At 27.3% G+C, this 24,585-nt stretch overlaps 1 protein-coding gene and 1 long non-coding RNA gene across 14 annotated transcripts in view; one reads left to right on the plus strand and one right to left on the minus strand.

Moving 5' to 3' along the window:
* Positions 1-5,471, minus strand: part of LOC107439287 (uncharacterized) — a 28,342-nt gene extending 22,871 nt beyond the window's left edge. Inside the window, exon 1 of one of the 6 annotated variants that reach the window (XR_015432365.1) lies at positions 5,383-5,471. This is a non-coding gene — a long non-coding RNA (uncharacterized LOC107439287). Of the gene's footprint in view, positions 1-1,621; positions 1,865-5,382 lie in introns of those variants that run through there. The other 5 variants (XR_015432359.1, XR_015432360.1, XR_015432361.1 and 2 more) reach the window with 5 other exon arrangements.
* LOC147812716 (uncharacterized) lies at positions 2,002-23,735 on the plus strand. Of its 8 annotated transcripts, XM_087158635.1 has the most exons (8): positions 2,008-2,281; positions 3,740-3,863; positions 12,744-12,806; positions 14,280-14,382; positions 16,213-16,354; positions 19,301-20,349; positions 20,431-20,482; positions 23,519-23,735. In XM_087158635.1, the coding sequence occupies exons 1-4, from the start codon at positions 2,107-2,109 to the stop codon at positions 14,284-14,286; spliced, it is 369 nt and encodes a 122-aa protein (XP_087014761.1). In that variant the 5' UTR covers positions 2,008-2,106; the 3' UTR covers positions 14,287-14,382; positions 16,213-16,354; positions 19,301-20,349; positions 20,431-20,482; positions 23,519-23,735. The 8 variants fall into 8 exon arrangements, with proteins under 8 accessions (XP_087014764.1, XP_087014765.1, XP_087014761.1 ...); XM_087158638.1 differs by lacking the exon at positions 14,280-14,382 and having other exon boundaries at positions 2,002-2,238; XM_087158639.1 differs by lacking the exons at positions 20,431-20,482; positions 23,519-23,735 and having other exon boundaries at positions 2,002-2,238; positions 16,213-16,336; positions 19,301-20,420.
* Positions 23,736-24,585: the final 850 nt, after the last annotated feature.

The following is a 24,585-nucleotide window of genomic DNA, read 5'->3' on the forward strand; positions in this document are numbered from 1 at the left end:
CCTTTTAAGCATTCAAAAAAAATCATCACTCATCAACAACAACAAAAAAAAAAAAAAAATCATAATTAGGATATGTACAGAAATAAAAATTATTTCTTCCTATTGTTTAAAGTTCTTCATTTATATAATCAACAAAATGCAAAGTTATTTTCAAAGTTATTTATTTTCATAATCATGATAAAATAACAAGTTACTGATATATATAGCAGAAAAAATTTTAAAAATCAAGCTTCTTTTTGTAATTTAAGATGATTGACACAGCAAAAAAAAAATCTTTATTTGAAAGAAGGACAATTAAGCACTTTTTACAAACCCTCAATGGAAAAAGCCCATTTAAAGGCTTTTAAAAAACGTAAATCATTTTATAAGAATGCTACACACCATGTAGTATTTAAAATATGGCCACCAAAGAATTCTTTATAAAAAGTATTTTTAATAGGAATAAATTTGAAAAACTTGAAGTAACCTTGAATCTTATTTTAAAATAATTCCTTATGAGTAAAACTATACACAAATAGCAAAAAAAGGAGAGGGCAATACTAGACTAAAGCAAAATACAATGTGGATCAAGCACAAATGAAAATGTATTTTCATATTTGAGCTTTATTTATTCACATGTTTTTTTTTCTTTTCGTTCTTTAGTAATGCCCAAATAATTTATTTAAATTAGCACACAAAGAAAATATGTTTAAAAATAAAATTTTTGTCAACTTTAAATTTCAAAGTACTTCCCCAGTAATGGCTTCACATAAGTTCTGGTCTTTCAAGTCCTACCTTCTTCAGTAGTGATTCATTACATTTATATATATTTGTTTTATTCTCATTTAAATTTTAATTTACAACCACTAAATGTTTAAACTTTTTTGAGAAAGGTTTAAAATATATGCACTAAAGGTGCTCATTTTCAAATACTCTGTACATACATTTACATATATAAGTACAGAAAATATTTCTTTTGAGCCAAGTTTAAAATTAAATAGTCCCAAAGTAACAAATTGTTTGTGATACTTTGTTGTTTCTAATAAAATTAATTAAATTGATTTAACAAAATTTTAAAAAAATAATAATAAAGAAAAGGAAACTGAAAGCAAGAAAAATAGCCTTTAAATTCATTATTTTATTAATTTGTCCATTCAAAAACCAACAGCAAAAATAAGATAAATCACCTGAATTGGCTCGCAAGATTTGCTATGGCAATCCCAAGCACAATATACTTACTTTGTTTATAAAAAAATGGGGGAACATAATTTAAAAGTGTAAGTAGAAATAAGACAATTGACAGTAAAACATAACTTCCAGACCCCCCCTTTTTTTTTTAACATACAAATGACATAAAATGGAGATTTTGTGTGTGTACATCTAACTTAGAATTGTTTGTACTAGCGTCCTGAAATTTGAAAAGCGGCGGCAAAGGACAATTTTTGCCTCCTTTCCTAAAAATCACTAAGTATTTTTAATTAGCAGATGAAAAGTTAGTGGCTTATTTCATGTTTTTTTTTTTTTTTTTTTTGAAAAGCACTGACTTTTCATCTGCTTCCTTTTAAACATTTTATCATAAATTCTTGCAACACATTTCCGGATAAACTGTGTATAAAATAAACATAATATTCTAAAAATTTACTGGAACTACAACAACTTGATTCTTATAAGTTACACAAAATATTTTATTTTTTACTTTTTCGCAGAAGAAACATAAAATTTTTGTTTTTAAATAATTTTATCTTGAGTTATATCCTCCATTTTACATAGAAAATGAAGCATGCAAACAATGTTTAAATTTCTGGATGTCCCATTGCTAAAGAAATATATAAATAAATAAAAAGTTTTTAGTTTGACACTTCCAGAGCAGGACACTGGTGTGAGACCTTCACTGGCTGTGATCGAAAAAAAATATAACATTAAGTTATAGCTTACATAGTACTACAGTTAAAATCACTGCAATGTGTTAAAAAGCTATAAGCTCATAATTTTGCAGTATAAAGCTCAAAAAATTTTATAAGTATCTTCATAAAGTAAACAAATACAAATGACTGCTGTGGAAACCGTAACAAATTTTATACTTGCCTTTGGCTTTTAAGCCGTAGTTATATAATTGAGCTCATAAGCATGCAAATAAGTGAAACAAACAACAAAATGAATAATAATTGTGGTAAAGGCAGCTTTAATGGCAAAAGCGAACCACTTTATTATGGACTTCACAAAAGCGGAAACAGGAAGATTTGTTTCAGTGCGGAAAAGGTAATTTTGAACATGGGTCCAAAAATTTTCGCCGACAAATGTTGTAAGACTAAACACTGTACAACTCGTCTGCTTCCTTTTCTCCAAAATTATAACTATTCATTTCTTTTTGAATGTCAATGTAATAAGTAGATTTATATCAGAGCAAATCTTGAACTCCTGTCTATTCATGATCTTGAGTACATTTTAGAATTTTTGAGCTTTATTCTTGTGAAAAATAAAATCTTGTGATTTATTTCATGTTTAGTAATTTTTGATCCAAATGGAGTTATATAAAATTTCTAAGAAGCATATTAAAGTATCAAATTAATTTAAATATCAATAGTAGTTGAAACTATTGTTACAGCTTTATTTTACTCTATTTGTTTCTTTCTTACAGATCAACCTTTCATCAATCCTTTGTTCGATTAGCTATTTTTCAAAGTAGTAAAATTTCCTTGATTTTCTTTTTTCTTTTATCCCTTTATACTGTTTCAAATTTTAATAAATTTTTTCTTTTGTTTAGAAAGATTTTCCTGCAACACTAATATGTATGATGTATTTATGTATGATTGTAATATGCTTGGATGTAATCAAAATTTTTTATTTATTTAATGATTGATTATTATACACAATTTTATTCTGTACATATCAGCAACAAACAATTTTTTGTTTCTTTCTACAGTGGATAAAAAGAATTAATTTAAGCAATTTATGGCTCATCTAACTTAAAGGCTTAGGCCGAGTTACTTACTATTAACTTAAAATGACTGTTTTTTAAACTTCAGAGGTAATATGTCATTTTCTGGCAGTCAAGATTTGGTGAATTTCCATTTTTTTTTTATCTCGAGCAAATGTCAATAAACTACACTGCTGTCTGTAAGATATTAATAAGTGTAGCTAAAGAAGAATACAAAAAAAATTTAAAATTATTTTGAAGACTTTAAATTTGAATAAATTTTTTGGTCCGAATTGTCATGTCTTGTGAGAATCACCCATATATATATATATATATATATATGTGTGGAGTTTGGAGCTGTTGTTATAGTATTATAGTGTAATAGCTTCGAACATTGTGTCATTCACCATCTTGTAATATTAAAAGAAGTTGCATCATCCTCTTGACATTGAGAGGCGCCAGCCAGACCAGAAGGGGAAGTCCCGAAGGGAAACTCCCGAATTTATAATTAACTCTTACTTTATACCATAGAACAATCTAATTCTTAGTCACATGCATTCCGGAGACCACTGCGAGAAGGCAGCTCTCACCAAACATGTCACTGTTATATTGTTCCATCCTTTTATTTCTATTAAATTGTTATGTTTATTAAATTATCGTCATCATTTACTCCTATGCTGCACTATCTCCCACACACATATAAATATATATATATATATATATATATATATATATATATATATATATATATATATATATATATATATATATATATATATATATATATATATATATATAACATTTTGTAAAAAAGTTAAATATATTTTAAAATGTCTCTGCTAGGCATGTTCTGCTTTGAAGATCAGATAACCACTAGGGAAACTCAAGCTCAGTCCTTCAGTCGATTTCTCTTGCAATCTTCAGAATATTTTTATATTCAAATGGTAAAAGAATTGCATTTATTAAGGTGAGGCTTTTTTATTTCAATTATTTCATTATCAAACAATGACATTCATAAGAGTGGTAACTGGGACCTTTTTTTTAAAAATTAAATTTCTGTATTAGTTTTTTTTAATGTTTTTTAATATCTCAGTCTTTTGTTGGGACTTTTTTTATTATAAGGACTTCATAGTGATCTGGTGTACTTCTTAAAAAATTAATTTAGAGAATCATGAAGATGATTTAATTCACTTTCTGTTTTATGTAAAGTGATAAAATATTGTTAAAAGCAAATAAGAGTTAAAATGTTTAGTAAGTTAATTGCCCATTCGAAATATTTCCTAAAATACAGACTATTATTTTTTTTTTTTTAATTCCTTTTTTCTTACTTCTAATAATAAAAAATAACCTAATGTTAAATGTTTTAAAATAAATCTTTTTTTTCTATTGCACTTTGTGTCACCTTTTTTTTCTTTTTAGAACACAATTCTACAAAATATAATACATTGAAACAAGGAACACCATAAAGAACACAGATAATTGTTCTTAGATGCAAGAACAAGCATTTTTTTTCACCTTCAAGTTTGACTTAAAACTGTTTTAAACTTTACTTATCAATGAGATTATAATAATAATTTAAAAATTGAAGGTGACCTCCCTTTTTCCTGAAGTTGCTTTGTTGTCCGTGGGGACTTAATACAGCATTAAAAGATTATCATTAGTGTCCACTATAATTGTATGGAAGTTTCTAAAAGTTTAACAGAAGATTAAAAGGAAAGGTATGAATGAAAAATTTAAGGAATTCACCTCTGGCTGGTTGGCCAAAAGTGGCTTATAGCGTTTTCAATTTAGCCCCTGAACTGTCTTAAATAAAAAAAAAATACTAAGAAAATAATCATGCTATAAAAATCCATCCATCTGTATTTTCCATCTGTATTACTGATGTAGGTAATTTGTAATTTTCTCACATTATTGGATTGCAACAATTTTGTTTTCAAAGTCTTGTTTATTATGATAGATATGATTTCAAAAATTGAAAAAGAAAAAAAAAATTTATAATTGAGATCATCACATTCATCTCATACTGATTAATAACAATTTTCAATTTTTGATTAGCGGTTTGAAGCAAATGAACATTTTGTTACCACTCTGCCACAAGTTTCATAAAACTAAAGCATTATATACAATTTAAAAAATGACATCTCTGTATCAAATGTTTTATCCAGGTACAGTTTTGTTACTCTTATGCCCTTAATTTCATAAAAATGAAGCAATAAAAATCCCCCAATATAAGTAAACAAAAGCTCAACTAAAAATATGGTATCGAGGCTGTATTTTACCGTAGCGTTTCCATATTAATTTCAATAATAAATAATCATTCTTTTACAAAATAGTAACTTTTCATAGCTACTTTACTAACTCAGGCTGACAAGCAACACTCAACTACACTATTTAATATTAAAAGCAACTTATATTCAAATTCTCTTTCTTAAATGTAATACAAAACACCAATAAAACCTTAATTGCATAAATAATATTCTTATTACCACTTTCTTCATAATTTTTTCCCTTTTGTGCAATCACAAATCTATCAAATTCATCACCACAATGCCAAATATCCACTTCCAATGCAGCCTTGCCTACCTGAATATCTTCTCACCTTATCCTTCATTTTTTTCCCATCTCTGCAATAAGCTTAAAACATCAGATCAGTTATAGTCAGATTTAGTAATAATTTAAAATTTGTCAAAGAGAGCTGCAGAGCAAATAAAAAGAAAACTGTTTGGAATTTATTTAATTTTTCTTGATGTTTTTTTTTAAAATTCTATTCCAGATATTATTCTTAATCTTATTCTAGTTATCTATTAACCAAAAATTTTATTGTTTCTTTTACATTTCTTTGAGTATGCTTTTATAAATGTTTTTCTCAAAAGTATGGTTGAGAATGGATTATCCAAAGCAGTCTTGTTAATTATGCTCAGGTAAATTAAAAACTGAAATTCAGGGTTCATACAGACTCCTTATACTCCTTGGAAATAAAAAGTTTGCAAAGAATACTTGGAACTACTTAGATTTCCAAATTAGTCCTTTAAAACTCCTTAGATTGTTGCGTTGCATAGATGAGCTTACTAAGTCCGCTGATGAATTTGCTGTTCAAGCAGGGAAACGAAATGATATGACTTAGCTGTCAAAATCTAATAGTTTAAGAAAAACTTAAAAAGAAAAAAAATTGAATTGCTAGAGTTAGAAGGAAAAAAATAACAGCAAATAATTTTTATTTTACATGTTACAAGCAAACTTAATTAATGATTTAGTGTGAAATTTTTTTTTTTTTTTATAAAATGTCGTAGATTTTCTTATGTATTCAATTTTAAAAATATAAGATCAGAAAGTTTTTGTGTTAATCTTTAACATCTCTACTATGTACTTTAACAAGATTTATTAAAATATTTGAAACTGGAAAATGTATTTATTTATGTGTGAAAGTGATAACTTTATTGATTTTTCTTGATGAAGTTTGACAGAGTCAAAATTTATTTTAAAAGGGCTGTAAAAAAATATCTTATGCAAAATATACATTTTTCCAAATTCTTTATAATAACTGCTTTTTAATTAAAAGTAAAATTGTCTAGTTATCTTTTACAAAAAGTTTTTAAATTTTTGATAAGTCCTTAAAATTTTGGACTCTTTGGATACTCCTTGGATTTCTTCTTCTGATCTCTGTATGAACCCTGGCAGGGTTCGTACAGACTCCTTATACTCCTTAAAAATTACTTGGAAATAAAAAGGTCTCCAAGGAGTACTTGGAACTACTGAGATTTCCAAATTAGTCCTTAGAAACTCCTTAGAGTATTGTGTTGCATAGATGAATATACTAAGTCAGCTGATGAATTTGCTGTCCAAGCAGGAGAACGAATTGATATGAATTAGCTGTCAAAATCTAATAGTTTAAGAAAAACTTTAAACAAAAAAAAAAAAAAAATGAATTGCAAGAGTTATAAGAAAAAAATAACAGCAAATAATTTTTATTTTACATGTTACAAGCAAACTTAATTAATGATTTAGTGTGAAATTTTTTTTTTTTTATAAAATGTCGTAGATTTTCTTATGTATTCAATTTTAAAAATATAAGATCAGAAAGTTTTTGTGTTAATCTTTAACATCTCTACTATGTACTTTAACAAGATTTATTAAAATATTTGAAACTGGAAAATGTATTTATTTATGTGTGAAAGTGATAACTTTATTGATTTTTCTTGATGAAGTTTGACAGAGTCAAAATTTATTTTAAAAGGGCTGGAAAAAAATATCTTATGCAAAATATACATTTTTCCAAATTCTTTATAATAACTGCTTTTTAATTAAAAGTAAAATTGTCTAGTTATCTTTTACAAAAAGTTTTTAAATTTTTGATAAGTCCTTAAAAGACTCTTTGGATACTCCTTGGATTTCTTCTTCTGATCTCTGTATGAACCCTGGAAGGGTTCGTACAGACTCCTTATACTCCTTAAAAATTACTTGGAAATAAAAAGGTCTCCAAGGAGTACTTGGAACTACTGAGATTTCCAAATTAGTCCTTAGAAACTCCTTAGAGTATTGTGTTGCATAGATGAATATACTAAGTCAGCTGATAAATTTGCTGTCCAAGCAGGAGAACGAATTGATATGAATTAGCTGTCAAAATCTAATAGTTTAAGAAAAACTTTAAACAAAAAAATGAATTGCAAGAGTTATAAGAAACAAATAACAGCAAATAATTTTAATTTTACATGTTACAAGCAAACTTAATCAATGATTTACTGTATTATGTGTGAAAGTGAGAACTTTATTTTTCTTGATGAAGTTTGACAAAGTCAAAATTTTTTTCAAAAAGGGGTAGAAAAAAATATCCTATGCAAAATATACATTTTTGCGAGTTCTTTATAGTAACTACTTTTTTGATCTTAAAAAAAACTGTAGGATTATCTTTCACGGAAAGTATTTAAATTTTGGACTCCTTGGATTTCTTTTTCTGAACCCTGATATATATACATACCGTATATTCCGGCGTATAACACGCACTTTTAATACAAAAATTAACATTGGAATTTACGAGTGCGCGGTATACGCGGAATATAAAAAATTATAGATTAAAAAAATTTAACTATAAAAAAATACTTTTATTTTAAAGAAATAACATACCTTTACCTATATACTTTATTGATTTTCGTTATTACATAAATAGTTCATTATATTCGTCTTCTGTTATTTCTTCAGGCACACCATCACAATCTGTTTCGTCTTCATCATCTGTGTTACCCTCAGCCATAAATAAACAGTCATTTTCTGATCCGTCCAGATTATTTGAAATGCTGCATTTTTTGAATGATTTTCTAACCATCTCATGCTTAATTTCATCCCATGATTTTAATATCCACTGTTTTCAAACTTACATGAGGCATATGTCCTCCTTTGGTAAAAGATTTCTTGCTCTCCAACATCCAAGTGTTCCACTGTTTTTTTTAAATTGGCTTTAAATGATTTGTTTAAGCAGACGTCTAATGGTGTCAGTCTGCCCGGAATAACTGCCATATCGGTGTTACATTCTTTCAACAATTTTTTTGTATTATCTGTAAGGTGGGACCTAAACATGCCCTACACTAAAGACATTTTTTACCCACAATTTAACACCATTTTCGTTCATCCAGCCTTTTTTGTGGACATGAACAAAAATTCCTTTTGGAAAATTACATTTGGGAAAAGTTTTTCTCTTAAAAATAACCATTGGTTTCAGTTTCATTCCATCCGCTAATCAAGAAAGGGCTACGGTGAAATGAGATTTCTCATGTCCCGTTGTTGTTACGTTGACAGATTTTACTCCCTTTAAATCAATTGTTTTATTACCGATCATGTCAAACATGACTGGGGTCTCATCCATATTTCCTATTTGCGAAAGTAAATATTCCTTTTTTTTCCGCAGTTCTATAATATATTTTTGAAAACTTAACAATTCCAAATTTTCGTGCGCGTTATATGAAGAGTATATCTTAAAATTTAAAAAAAGTTATTAGAAATTACGGGTGCGCGTTATGCGCCGGAGTATACGATATATATACATACTCAAGTCTTATTGCTCCAATAATTTATTTTCATGTGTAAATAATAAAAATTAAGCATTTCAAAATCAAACTTTTTATTAATTTATTATATTTTTAGTGCATCGATTAAATATTTTTCTGTGATGCATATATAGAGTACAGTATGAGCTCAGAAATCCGGACTCCTAAAATAAGGAAACGTCTACAAATCAAACTCATTTCATTACAAAAAAAAAAAAAAAAATTTTAAATCGATATTGTTTTTTAGAAGAAAAAAATACTTCTGCTCTTAATGAAAAATGATATGGAATGGTCATATCATTCATTTAGAATGGTCAAGCCCGAGATAGGGTAAACTAACCAGTAAAGGAACACTTAAGCTTCGCTTGCCTTTTAAAAAATCATATTAATTTCAAAATTCGTAATTTTAGTTAAATGACAGTGTCAACATATTTGCTACTAACTGCAAATTATGTAAAAAACTTTTTAGAGAACTTGTTTTAAAGTTTTGGAGGTTCCAATAACAAGTAGTAAGAAGACAAAGTGAAGGAACAGCTCTTACCAGTGAAGGAGCACAAAATTTCCCAGTAAAGGAACACTTAATTTTGGTTATTTTTTAATGCTCTTTATGAATTTATATGCCATACAAATATCTAAAAACAAGCCTATTCTTGAAATTATAACATACAAATACTTAGAAAATGTTAACTTTTTTTTGTAATCATTAATTGGAAAGTAAAGTGTCAACATATTAACACATACTGTTCATTCACTGAGAAATCTATGCCCAGTAAAGGAGCCTGCCTGTTCCTTCACTGGTTAGGAGTTGTTTTTTGTACTTTTAACATACTTTTGATGCAAAAATCACTAAAAGTACAAGAAAAAAGTTTTTTTTTTCATTTTCATTAACTTAGAAAAAACCCAGTAAAGGAACACTTGTTCCTTCACTGGTTTTTCATCGTTTGGTGATCCAGTGAATAAACACCCCTTTATCTCAGTACTTGATTATGCTTTGATGCTTAAAAAAAATAAAACGTAACTTCAATAACTATATTTTGAATTCTTATTTTCGCAGTGAGAAAAATAAAACTATTACATGCAATTAATTCGAATTCAAACATATAAATACAAACACTCACGTTATAATTTTTTCAAAGAAACAAGGTGTTGCAGAGATAATAACAAATTTAAAATTTTTTCCAGAGAAGTCTATGTGACCAGGTGATCCAAAACATTGTTAGATGACTTCCTATTGTTTGGTAGCCCAGAAACAGAAAGTGCCTAAAACTGTGACGTACGTCGCAGAACAAACGAAGTCCTGCAGAACAATTTGTATCCGGAATAAGTGACAGCGTTTTCCTGCGAACCCTCGATCACCTGCCTCCGGTAGTCTTGCAGAACAATCCCCAACCCTAATCTCATACATTCTTCTGTAGATCATATCATAATGACTTGAAGGTTTAAAAGCTTCCCCTCATAATCTTGCAGAACATTTCCTCCCACTTCATTCTTCACCCCTACCTTTTTAGATAAATTTTCTTATGTTTCAATTTTTGACTTAAAAATCTTTGATAAACCACTTTACTCGTTTTGTTTACTTGTTAAATTCAGAGATTTTTAATTTCATAAAGTTTATGACTTTTATATTTTCCATTCCCATTTCAGAAGACATTTGTGAATCGTGAGGACCCACGATTGACAGAATTGTTTCTAAAAGACCAAATGTTTTCGATGGAGATGAAGAGGTTGTTGGAACAACAGAACAGCAAATGTTTGTGTTTGCAAATGGTGCACCATTTGGGCACTTGTCCCTTCGAAACATTTTTAAGGCAGCCCTTATTTTAATGTTCGGACCTTCATATCATAGGCATTTAATTAATAATTCATCATCATTAACAAAATTTTGTACTTCAAAAGTGATTGAAAAAGTAACAAATCAAGAATGTTTACCTTGATTTAAAAAAGAATGTAGTGTATCTGTGTATGAATATTGTTTTTTAATAAATGAAAATATATTATTTTAACATAAAGTTGACTTTTTTTCGCTGTGAAATGCTTACAGAACATTTGTATAAATTAATAAGTCCTGTTGCAGAATATTTGAAAATATTCTGCTTATGGGTTTGGTAGTAAGCTATTGTTACCAATCAATCTAAGGAAAAACTTTCAAATTCTTATTTTTAATCAATATATATATAATGTTCCTTCACTTGTTGGTTTACCCTATATCAGACTACTTAAAGCCACAGTTCGCCTGAACCAAAAATATATGACAAATAAATTAAATTTCATGAACACCGTTTTTCTGTTAGAACTAATTTTTTTACAACATTCATGATACATTGAATATTTCTTTTTTCTACTAGACATTTTTTTCTGCAAGATTTACTCTCCTGATGACCTGTTGGAGAACAATGTCCAACAACATATATAGTACCGACAGTACTCCGAGAAACTAAGACAAAAATTAAAGTATAAAAACAAAATTATAAGCTAAATAAAAGTCATTTGATTATTAGTTTTAACCTCACTAAGCAAAGTACCAAACAGAAGTAGCAAATTGCTGTAATTTTTTATACCTTATAATTTTTAAATTTTTTAAAATCTTAATAACTGTACCAAATGTTTGTTTGAAAGTAGTAAAAAGAAATATCTGGAGTCTATGTTAAATTTTTTTTCTGTAAATGAGCATGTGCCAGCATCTAGCCAGTCTAATATGTCTATTTTCTTCAACAGCTAGGTTAGAAAAAATATTTGCTAGCTTTGGATTTGTTCAGTCCAAGCTGAGCTGCTGACAGGCTAAACATGGGTAGTTTTCGTGATTAACCCACGAAAAAAAATCTGCATAAATCAAAAATCATATATCTAAAGGGGGGGAAAATTATGGCTTTTGAGAATATCTTTAATAATCTGCTTAAAACCAAATTTTCTAGAGCTATGAAATTTTGTTGTTTGCAACTAATCTACGATAATTTTTGCGTAATTTTAGAAGGAATTAATAAAACACCAAAACAATTTGAGTGAAACGACTGTATTCTTGTATGGAAATACTGTATTGTTTTTATGGAAATTAAATCATCATCAAAATGCTGAACATTTTGTTCTTTCATAAGCAACACATCTTTCCAAGAAATAAACAAAGAGTAATTTGATTTTTTTTTCTAGCTTTCAGAAAATTAACTTTCTCTCTTTATTATGTAAACTTAAATCTGTAATTTTGTGAGGGAAAGTTTTTAGTGCTTTAAGTATAGGATGCTAAAAAGGCAATAATAGACTAATTTAACTTTAAGTTGCAACATTGGAACAATTTTATTATTTTATATTGAAGTATAAAGTTTCACTTTTCAATATAGTACTGATATCTAAATGTTACTTTTTTTTATTTAATTATAAATTCATGCATAATTTTATTAATATTACATACCTGTGTAGAATTAAGCTGTATGTGCATCTTAAAATTGTGCTGAATTAGGTTTCGTGAACGTCAACTAGTAGATATTTTTGTGTTTATTTATTTTTTTAAACCCTGAGCATATTCATAATTGCACAAATATACATTTAAAAATTAGAAGATGGTGTCTACTAGCATCAAATGATTGCTTCCCTATTTGATAAAAGTGGGCTTTTTCTAAATTAATACAGTTATAATTACAAAAGAAAAAGTTTTAGTAAAATGATTCACTGTTTATTTTGTTAATACTTATTTTATATAAGTATTTAATTTATTTTGAGTAATTGGAAAATGTTAATTCAAAAAATTTTGTTGTTAAGCTTTGTGTTTTTCATGTTATTAATAATCTGTTTATGACATACTTTTTACTTTTTTTTAGTTTTGATGCAATTGCCCCTACCTTGATGATGAAAGTGCTTAAAGCATTGATAACTCACCAAAGGTAAGGGGTCTTTTATACTTCAGATCTCATTGAAGGAGACAAATGAATATGTTTAATTTCTTTTATATTTTAGGTGCATTCCAGCTACAAAAAACTAAGCAAGTCTGAAATTGAAAATATTGTTGGATGTATACGGAATGCCATAAATTCTATGCATGTCTTATACATAATTTAGATAATGATTCAAATTTTAATAAACATGTGATTTTTCAATTTGTGTGCAACAAAAACGCTGTGGAATTGATAGGATTATCTTGGAGTTGACTTTTAGTTTTATTGCAATTTTTAGAAATCACTTAGAAACGTTAGTAAAGTCTATCATATAAAAATAAAGAAACTTTAAATTTATTCCCTTAAATGTTTTTATATTTCTAAGAGTTTTTTTTTTTCAGTTAGCACAAAAACTTAGAGAGTGCAATACAAATGTTAGAGAGTATAGAGTGATATGAATATTGTTTGTTTGTAAAGTGCAAAAGATAACTTTTTAAACTTCATGCCTATGCAGAAATGCTATGATACACTTATTACATAATGACTGAAACATTTCAGAAGCTCTTAGCGATATGTTATCTGAAACAAAAAGAAGAAGAAATATGTGAAAAATCTTAAGTTGAAATTAAATATATTTAAAGCATAAAAAATATTAGATAAAAGAAGAAAATTTTCTAAATTACTTAGTTTTTAAAATAGAAGAGAAAGAAAAAATTTCCCATTTAAAAGTGAAAAAGTAAAATTACAAAACTTATTCAATAACATGTGTATAAAAATATCCAGATGGAAAAAAAAGAAAATATAAATAAAGTTAAAAGGAATACAAAAATGGCTGAATAATATTACAGTTGACTTTTAATTAAAGAAATTAAATGTTAACAGAAAAAGTGGATAGAAAATTTGTCTTTCTTCGTTCATTAAGCTTTTGAAATTAAAGTTATATTTTTTCTGACATTTAAAAAGCCACATAATATTTTTTGGCATTTCTGTTTTAAATCAGAGTGCAAATATTATTCTTATGTGAATTTCATGGCAGTTGTAGATTCTTGTATGTTGCAATTTAAAACATTTTAAGAAAAGGTAGATTTTTCAAATTATTTTGCCAAAAATCGACCTGGGGAAAATGAGATGCTTTGTGTAATAAATTGTGTGAACTTCATGATGAGAAAAAAAAACATGACCTTTAGGATGTTTAACACTTTATTTTGTACAATTTAGTTAATAGAATGTCTTAATTTGTAAAAATACTGCAAATATCAGAAAACAATCTTAACATATTGTGTCATGAAAAATTAATTAATATTTGAAAATTTTTCTTTCTCTTACTTTTAAGAGTTTCAATATTTATTTTCACATTAAATTTGATGTCTCTAACTGCAACTGTTTGCACTCACTCCACTCATAAAAATCTTGTGTGGATTATCAGTTTCATTTTGCTGTTAATTTTATTTTCCTGTTTTAAAATTATCACTATTTTTTTAGACTTTAAAAAGCCCTTAGCAAGAGAGTGTTTCTTCCTCTTTAGATGGGAATAAAAGGGATTCCTCTCTGTTTCATGCAGTGGGAAAAATTCTTTACCCAAAGCGTAAGTTTAGTTTATTTCCTATGGGATTCAATATTAATTTTGGCACTTGCTAAATAATTTAGATGATGTTGTTTATTTTATTTAGGTGATGCTTCAAATAAGTCAAATCACAACGTACTTACTACTTGTCTAAAAATGTTTGAGAAGGATCCTTTCATTTATAATCCTGAAATAAACAATTCAGGAATAAATACTCAATTCAAATCTAAACTGCTTTCAAATCTAAGCCACACTCCAAATTCTTAACACGTTTTGTTTCACGCAAAAAATAGTTTAAAAGGTTTTATTAATATCAGACATAGACTTCAGGAATTGAAACAAGGATAGCCTGGTTGGTATGGCACTGCACTCAATTTCGTGAGAATGGGAGTCCGAATCCAGCCTGCCGAAGACTCTCTGTATTGTAAATGGTGACTGGTGCTCGTTAAATCTGCCAGAACACAAAGTCTTCCATGTCCCAATAACAAATTATACCTCTGGGGTTTTGGAAAGGAGATTGATCATTCTATGATTCTGGTCAAAATTTAATTATGACATGACACAGAAGACTGCATAAGAATGCATTACACATTTTTAATTCTTAATAATGAAGAGTAACTTAAATTCCACCATCCTTTTCACCATAGAATACGTTGTGGGATTTATTTATAGACTATGTCAACCGTCATCTATCAAAAGGTACCTCACTATAAGAGTCAAGTTAACATGTCTTATATAATAGTGAATTGGTATTTAATATTTATAGTGGTACTTACGCCACATTACTCCCCTTCCGGAGTTTTTTCTGTGATAGAATTCGATGAACGACTACCACTAGTTGATTCATGCTGTTTATTAATTTATAACATTTTTGCTCATTATATTTTTTTTTCTACATTGATTATTACCGGGAGACTTTATTTACTTCACCAGATCTTTTTTTCTTCTTTCTTTTCTTTAAGCAGTTTATATTAAGCAAATCGACTGTTTTAATGTGGACCGTCCATCTTGTCACCATTGAGGGGAATTAATTATCAACTATTGGTAACCTTCATCTATCAAAAGGTACCTCAAGATAGAATCGCGTCCACTGTGGGATTTATTTATAGACTATGTCAACCGCCATCTATCAAAAGTTACCTCATGATAGAGTCAAGTTAACATGTCTTACATAATAGTGAATTGGTATTTAATATTTATAGTGGTAGTTATGCCACAACGTCTCATTTAAGAAATGATGGTTCTTTCATACTTTCATGTGGAATTCAATATGCTCTATGTTCATTTGCACTAATGTCAAAAGAATAGGTGGATTTCCATGAAACTTTTGCTATCCATTGAATTTTTGCCTATGAAAAAATTTTTGTTTTGAAAGAGCAAAAATATTTAACTCCTGTTTTTGACGTGGTTTTCTTACAAAAAATTAAACAAAAATTCCATGTTATATTGGAATAAATAATTCAACATTTATCAAAAGTAAGTTTAACTTTCATATTGAAAATATACCAAAATGTTGCATATATATGAAAACATCTGATATTTTTGTTGTTTTTGAAAATATTATGATTTTTACTACTACTGAGTGCTTTCATATTTTCATTATTTTAAAACCAAATGTTTAAAAGAGCAAAAATGTTCAACACCTGTATTTGATGTGATTTTCTTATAAAAAATTAAACAAAAATTTCATATTATATTGGAATCAACAGTTCAATTCAGATTTTCTAACTCACGTTAAAATAACATTGTGTCTATGAAATAGATGTATTGGTCGCAGTAATGACTGTATTTAATAATTATAGCCTTAATTCATTTACTGGTGTTTTATAATCTTGTATTGTATATTTTTAGGAGGTGTTTTATACCACATCAATTTCTGCAGAATTTTTTACTTTGTTTCTGAAAGAGAATACCCTTTGTTGATGACATTGAAGCTAACTTTGAATGTGCACTTTGGTTAAGTGATGCTGTTTATGTGAGTGCTCCATGGATTGTATGTATCTTTTTTGAGACTGCTAATAATATAATTAAAAATTTTGAAAAATCATGATCAATGGTCTGATGTATCTTTCACTTCACAAATGTTTGAGAACAATAACCCCCAAAATAATTCTCTTCTGAAAGCCAATCACTCTGTTTTTATAGTTACATTTGCTTAAATTTCAATGGAGTGCCCATTAGCTTTTCCAAACTTTCTTCTACTCAATTTTTGCTTTAACAATTACTACTCAATTGACAATTACTAACGCTCTACTCAATTTTAACTTTACTCATTTAGAAAGTAATGTAAGAATTTCAATAGTTTTTTGAGGAGCTTTTTTAATTTAATTTAAGGAGTTTTTTTTTATGTTATATGTTCATTAAAGAAACCATTTCATAGAAACTTTCTTGACAAATTCTTGTTTCTTAATCAATATGTTTCCTGTTAAAAAAATCTGCTACTGAAAGTCATGTGGCATTTGATTTATTTGCAGTACTCCACTCCCTAATTTTAGAATCACTTGTTTCTGTTGAATTTTTTTTTCTGCATTATTTAATTTAGTTAAGGAAAATCTCTGAGCAGTATAATAAGGAGTTTTTAAAGTCACATATTCATATGTCTGATGATATGCATTAAATTTTTCTTCCTTTTGAAAAACATCAAATTGGTCTTAGAGTTATTAAATTTAATTTAATCGTTATTTTCTAAAGAAAAACTTATCTTGATCATAAAAAAATCATGTCATATCGAATCATATCACAATCAGAACTCATCATAAAACTAATCACATAAAAATTATAATTTCTTGCAGCCATGTATGTACTCTTTTGTCTGAATTCTAAATAATCTTTGCCTTTTTTTTAAAAAATTTCAAAATATTTAACGAACAACTAATCTTAATATTTACTTTATTTATTCAATTCTTTTTTTTTTTTTTTAGGGGGGGAGGGTTTTTCAATTAGACTCATTTATGTAATTTTGAAAAGTTAGCTAAAAATTCCTTTTTTCCATAAATAATTTATATTTATTTAAATGTAGAGAGATTTTTAACTTATAAAATAGATGGATTTTTTATTCTGACCTCCCATCAGCATTGCATTAGCATCAATTTATGAATTATACTATGTGCTTTGCATTCACATTGTTTTCAAATTGCACATTACGATTTTTATTCTAGCAAATTTAGGAATTCATTGTGATTTGTATTTACATTATCCACAATGCATTTCATTTTGACATGAATAACAAATAGAACACATCATGCTTGAGAATTTATGAATCAGTGATTATAGAAAACCATAATGAAGATTAAATAGGTTAAATAGGTTTTAAATGAAATCTTTAGCAACATACTGAGGGTATGTTGCTACTATTGCCAACTAACAGGGGGATTAAATTACAGAGTATGTCATATAATTTGAATGAAGATAATTGATTTTTTTGTTATAATCAGGCATCTCCTGTTGCAAATGTTTTTATTAACCTCAATGTAAAAATAAGTAAAATCCTTTTTTTTTAAATATTTTACTACATTTAAAAAGTAATCAGATTTAGTTTGTTAATATATACATATACACTACCCTAAAATAATGGTAGAAACACTTTCAGTTTTTGACATTTTTTAAAATTTCTCAATAAATGCTTAGAAAACTATTCATTAATTTTAGAGGTGTTTAGTTTGTGCGATTTTTCTTACTTAGCAATAAAGGTTAATGCTTTCAGAGATTTGAGGGACTGACAATAAATTACAAAAGAAAACAAGTATTTTTGAACATCCTATCAAGAACTAAGCTTGTAACTTGTATCAATTACATTGATTGGTATTTTACTTTAAAATAGCAAAACAAAATTTCCTAAACTTGGCTTAAATATTTCTGGAAATATGGACAATTTTATAAAAAATATATGTTTTTGTTTTGCGTTATTAACTTTAAGATAATTCTATAAAATTAAGCAAATTTTTTGGAACATTTTATTATAAAATTATAGTTTCAAAATTTGAAATAAATTTGACAAAAACTGCATAAAATATGAATTTATAAAGTAATTTTTTTATACTGTAATTTTGTAAGGAATTGTACTTAGCTACTAAGGAAAAGAGTATTTCAATATTAAAAATTTAAAACGTTTCAATCAATTTTCTAAGTAATTTTTGTACTTTTAAAAAAATAATCACAAAGCGATTAGGATTTTTCACAAATTTCATTTTGAAGGCGCAGCTGTTTTTGCTGGTGACATTTTTAATAAATCTTGTTTCATAATACAAAATGAAACTTGTAGAAAAACCCTTATCGTTTTCAGCTTACTTTTAAAAAGTACAAAAACTACTTAGAAAATTGCCTGAAACATTTTTTTAATTTTTAAGATATTCAAATCAGAATATTTTCATTAGTTGCTGAATACAATTCACAACAAAATTCTGAAATTTTTTGTTAAAAATTTTCTGTGCATGCGCAGTATAAAAGAACTACTTTAAATACTCATATCTTAAGCAGTTTTTATGGAAGATTTTTAAAATATTAAATCAATAGTTTTGTAAATAATCTGAAATATCTCTAAAAATTTTGTTTACTTGTGTAGAATATTTTTAAAGTTACAGCAAAAAAACATGGGACAAAGAAAAATATTTTTTATAATCTCCATAAATATTTAGCATAATATAAATAATAATAACCAAAATAATCAACACAAATTAAAAGCTTCTTAATTGATTTCCTGGCATAGGGTGATCAAAAATACTATTTTTCTTTTTGTAATTTATTGTTGGTGTCTCAAACTTCTGAAAGCTTTAAACTTTATTGCTGAATATGAAAAATTTAATGAACTAAAAAACCCTGAAGTTACTAAATAATGCTCTAAGTATTTCTCGAGAAATTTTAAAAAAATACCAAAAATTGAAAGTGAGAAAACTAAAAACTCTTCCATTACTGTAGGATTGTTTATATATATTTGTTTCAGAGTCATGACACAATGAATGATTATATGGTGTCTTTGGCATCTAGAGGTCTGATGTTCAATTTATTCTCTGTGAATAATAGAAGGTGAAGAAGACTGCGCAAACCTCAGTTTTATGAAAGTTTTTCTAAGGTGTAATTGAAAATTCTTTACCAAAATTAATATTATGTAATTTTACATCTGCTTTCATTTTCATCTGCTTTCATTTTCGGTTGCAAAAATCTCTGTAGCATGCTTTTAGAGGCGAAACTTTATTTTGATAGATACCCCCCCTTTTTTTTTCCTTCCAGGAATGACAAATTAGAAACCCAAAGTGCTTCCAAAGGCTGTCCCTCTTAATAAAAAATATCTAAGCTTCACTGTACTTATGTGAGTGGTTGAAGGTTAATTGTTGTTTTGTAATATGAATTTGTTATTTTTGTTTTCATAATATTACAGTCAATGCTTCCTTGCTTGAAAATATTCATTGAATTCTATGAATATAGTTTTTTTTTTCTTGGAAAAAAAAAATTATAGTCTTATTTTTTCTACTACTAAAACAGATACTATGTCATACTGCCTCAATTCAAAAGGAACCAAAGCTCATTTCAAAAGCTACTAAATCTTCAGGACAATATAGTTGGTATAAAATTTGTATGGGCATAAATAACATCATTTTTTTATAAAGTTTCATTATGCTCAAAATCTTTTAAAATATTCTTACTATATCTTGAAATTCTCAGAGAAAATATTTCTGGAGTTAATTTTCATTATAAGGAAACATTGATCTTTCTGGAAGGCTTTAACTTTTTTAGACTTGTGAAGTTTATGCTAGATTCCTAGATCCAGCTAAAATATTCAAAATTTACATTTATTTGTTTTTAAAATGGGTATTTATGGTTATGAAATGTTGGTAACTTTTTAATTTGTAATTTGTTAGACAACTTGGATTTTTTTCAGCTTATGAATTAAATGTTTTATATATTCTTTTCTGGTTCTTCTCTTAGTATGAGACAGCTACAAGTTGACTTAGTTCCTTATCTTTCAAAATTCCAATTGAAAGATTTAAATTGGTATTAAAACTTTAATATTGTATTTGAAGAAAAAAAATTATAGATAAAAAAAAATTTATTTAATTTCTTTTTTTAACTTAGGTAGCACTAAGGAAAGAATTAGGAAATATGAAAATAAAAAAAAGTTTTTTAGGTAATTAATTATCATTTTATGTTCTAATTTTTTAATTTTAAAACCTTGTAGTGATACAATCTGCTAATTAAGCTATATTAAGTCAATTATTCTTTGGAACAATTAAATTCTCTTCAATTTGGTTTTGGTTTTTATTGTTATTTATTTAGTTTTAAAACATATTAATTATATTTTTTTAACAAAAATGTAAAATATGTTTTGAAAAAATATGCATTACTAGTTATTTTTACGTCTAAAAATATTTAGACTTGTCTTAAAGGTGAACATACATGATTGCTATTACTTTGTACTTGTATATTTACTATCTTCCTTTTATTCTCTAATGTAGTGTATTTGCTTGTTAGACCTTGTAAAATATTGTCTTTTTTAAGGAATTTTATTTTTAGTTACTTTTTCTCTCTCAATTTGATGGACTAGATATATCTGTCAATACACTGTCAAGAAAATATTTTACAAGTATGGAAAATGATATCTTCTGAAACACAGTAAGGATAAAGGAAGTTCTGTGCAAAAATTGTGTTTACCATTACGAGGGTTGGTTAGTCCCAATGTTTGATCCAGGAGTTGTCTTCTGGGTTGGGTTCAAAATTTACAAGAAAACGTAGTTAAGCATTGATGGTTGTAAACCTGAAACTGAGTTGACTGCTCAATGCCAGTTATAAAATAAAACATGAAGTTGTGCTAAAGATAAATGTGTCGAGATAATACTATCTTTATTGAGAGAAGAGGATTGTACCATTCTTTTACTCAATGCTGCACAATTCTCAGAATCCCTTAACATTAAATTTTTCAGCAACAGATTCATTCGAAATCTTGGCTTTTCTTTGATCTTGTCATTGAATATGAATCTCTAAATATTTTTTAAAAATATTCGTACAATTTATTCACAACTATTCTTTCTAAAGAGTGATTACCATCAACGGGCACCAAAACAAATGTTGAAAAATAGCATCAGGCTCATATTCCTGTGCTGTTTTCAGAGGTGCCAACCATTACAATTTCTCCATAATTATTACAATTTTTTACACAAAATAAGGGTCTAAATTATGGTTTTTAAGAATTTTCATAACAATCTATTTAAAATACGTTATTTTTCTTAACTACCAAGAGTAAAGAATTTTTGCATTTTGCAACTAATCTACGATAATTCTTTTTTACTCCTTGGAACCATTTCTAAAACATCACAAACATAAAAAAGTATAGACTGTATAGGAAAACAAAAGAACTTAAACTCAAGTCTGAAATGCTGTGAAAAAATATTTTTAGTGATTTAAATGTAGTTGTCTGAAAAGGTAATAAGGGTTCGTTCTAATTTAACCAAAAATTAAAACATTGATTCCAAATAATTGATACAATTTTATCTGTTTTACAATTAAGTATAAAATTTCAGTGTCGTATATTTTTTAATTTGCCAAGGTATTGATTTTTTTATTTCATTTTATAGTAAATATATACCTAATTATACTAATTTTTTATGAATATATAGAATTTATTAATATATACATATTAGAATTGCGCTACTTGTGAATGCTAATTTGTATTGAATTCTATGTTGTTGTAAGGTTGAACTGTATTGTTCTAATGGAAATTAAATCATCATGAAAATAGAATAAATGCTGAGCATTTTGCTCTTTCATAAAAGATGCATCCTTTCAAGAAAAAAAATATTATTGTCATTTCAACACTCCCCGCTACTCCAGAAAAGACGTTCCAATCCTCCGTTCTAGAATTACATTATTTTTAATGCCAGCTTGGTGAGTCATTCCCCACATGTTAGCTAGTTTAGAAAGTTTCATTTTGTTCTTGATACTTAAGAAGCATTTTGATCTTCTTAAGCATTTCAATCTGTTTTATGCAGATCTGTTTTATGCAAATCTGTTTTATGTTTTATTTTCACAAGCATTTTAATCTATTTTATGCAGCGTATTCCTTCATTTAAAAGTGATTGGTTATTACTTATGTATTTTTGATGCTGGCATTTCAGTACAACTTATAAATTGTCTAAAGTAAGAACTCCGCTGGCATTTCGTCTATGACTATGGTATGGTGGTGACTATGGTAATTATAATATGGTATTATGGTAGATATAACTATTCTAAGTAAGGGTGTGGGGTCACTGTTTAGAACAGGTTTTGGCTCGTGTCAGCAAGAGAAAGGGAATCTTTTTCTTCAGTCTATTGTGTTAGCCCTAATGTGAAGAGGAGCTACCCTCCCTGAAATGCGTTATTCTGTTTCCATAGCAGCAGATGGCTTCATATTTTGTGGGGGGGGGGGAGTTCTTACCTCAGACAAACTATGTAGACCTAACAGCACAATCTTCATATTCTAACCTTCATTTAGGATTCCACGGAGAATATTCCAAAAATTAGGCATAGTCTTACATATACCAAGCAAAAATTATGTGTTAGATATAAAATTTAACACAAAATCATATTTTATGTAAATTTCAGAAATTCAACAATTAAATAAAAAAAAAACATTCTTAATTTTTTAAAATTTTATTTAAAATATATTCAAATGAATTAGAGAAAATTAATTAAAATTTTCATCATAGTTTCATGACTGCTGATTTCAATATTTAAAAATACAATCTGAGTTAACTTTTAGGAAATCTTCAAATATGCTTTGGAAATAACCCCTACTCTTACTGCGAATAATTCTGTCTGTTCCTCCAAAAATATTCTTTTCTCTTTTTTTAAATTTTTATAACATAAAATTGAAGCAACGGGAAAGTGCAAGTTATATAGAATTATCTGAAAATTTTATTTAACTTTGGTTTATACTAATGACTTTTTTATACTTTGTAGTACTCTGACAATCCACTTTTTTTATTTGATGAGAAACAAACAAAAGTTTAAGGATGTTTTTTTTTTAATGAAAATTACTTATATCTTTCAAAAAGGAAGAGAAAAATCTTTCTCTATTTTCAGATCTTTATTTTCACCATTATTGATACTTATTTTAACCATTATTGTTTTAATGATTACTTGCTTTTATTCTTGTAAAATTTCAAATTTTTAACTATTAATGGCCTAGTGGAAAAGATGTTGTACGAAAAAAACCACTTTTGTTTTGAAGCGGAAGGGAGTGACTCAATTGATGAAGGGAACAATGCAAGATATATTGCCTGATGAAGAGATAGAAGAACCCGACTTTTGACCACAGATTGTGTATTGTGAAATATTTATATAATGAAGATATTTATTAAATGTTTGATTTCTTTTTTACTTGAATTAAAGTCTTTTTTTATTAATGGCTGATTGTTTTTTTTTTTTTAATTGATTCAGTTTCTTTGTATGAGTATTATACTTTGCTCATTTTAATTCATTGTGTGAGTAACTTGTGGAGTAACTACCACTATAAATATTAAATACCAATTCACTAGTATATAAGACATGTTAACTTGATTCTATCATGAGGTACCTTTTGATAGATGAAGGTTGACATAGTCTATAATAAAATCCCCACAAACTCATCATTTTTGAATTCATCCCTTTTATTGTTACAAAAGGATACAAAAATGATCATTTGTTTCTGGGTTTTAAAAAAAGGTTTTTATACCATATAGGTTGAGGACGTCTTAAACTGATTTTTGACAGTACACTTGAGATTTTCTTCCAAAACTGTCCTATAATACGGTAAATAATCAAAATTGGGTGTCCTATAATACTGTAAGCAATCAAATAATCAGAAACTTATAACTTGGAATATTTTCTGAATGGTTTTTTTTCTAATAAAAAATAAATATTATTTCATATTTAGCTTTAAATATTTGTATATCAAGTAAGGCATATTTTTAAGAATACATCTATGAATGTTATTGTTTTAACTGTAAGGCTTCCTGGTAGCTGAGTGGTACTTTTATGTACCGGTCCAGAGTTCAGACCACAGCCTTTCATCTGTTCATTGGGTCAATAAAATCTCAGGGAAAACCTAGAATTAACATGGGATTTTATTTTGACTTTAAAAATCGGGGTAATTTGTAATTTTTTACCAAAAAATTGAAAAATTCTTTCATTATACCTGATAAATGATCACTCGTAGAATTGTTAGTAAAAGTAAACAGTTATTGAGATTTGATTTAAATAATTCTGATATCTATT

This window comes from Parasteatoda tepidariorum, chromosome 3 (assembly GCF_982258835.1).
Source record: "Parasteatoda tepidariorum strain Cologne lab strain chromosome 3, Ptep-v5.0, whole genome shotgun sequence".
Taxonomy (NCBI): domain Eukaryota; kingdom Metazoa; phylum Arthropoda; class Arachnida; order Araneae; family Theridiidae; genus Parasteatoda; species Parasteatoda tepidariorum.

Bases quoted from the DNA above. Each gene is read 5' to 3' on its own strand.
- LOC147812716 (XM_087158632.1), top strand. From the start codon at position 2,107: ATGCAAATAAGTGAAACAAACAACAAAATGAATAATAATTGTGGTAAA. The intron at 2,282-3,739 runs GTAAGACTAAAC...TGTCTCTGCTAG, and splicing joins AATTTTCGCCGACAAATGTT to GCATGTTCTGCTTTGAAGAT. The intron at 12,807-16,212 runs GTAAGGGGTCTT...GTATATTTTTAG, and splicing joins GCATTGATAACTCACCAAAG to GAGGTGTTTTATACCACATC.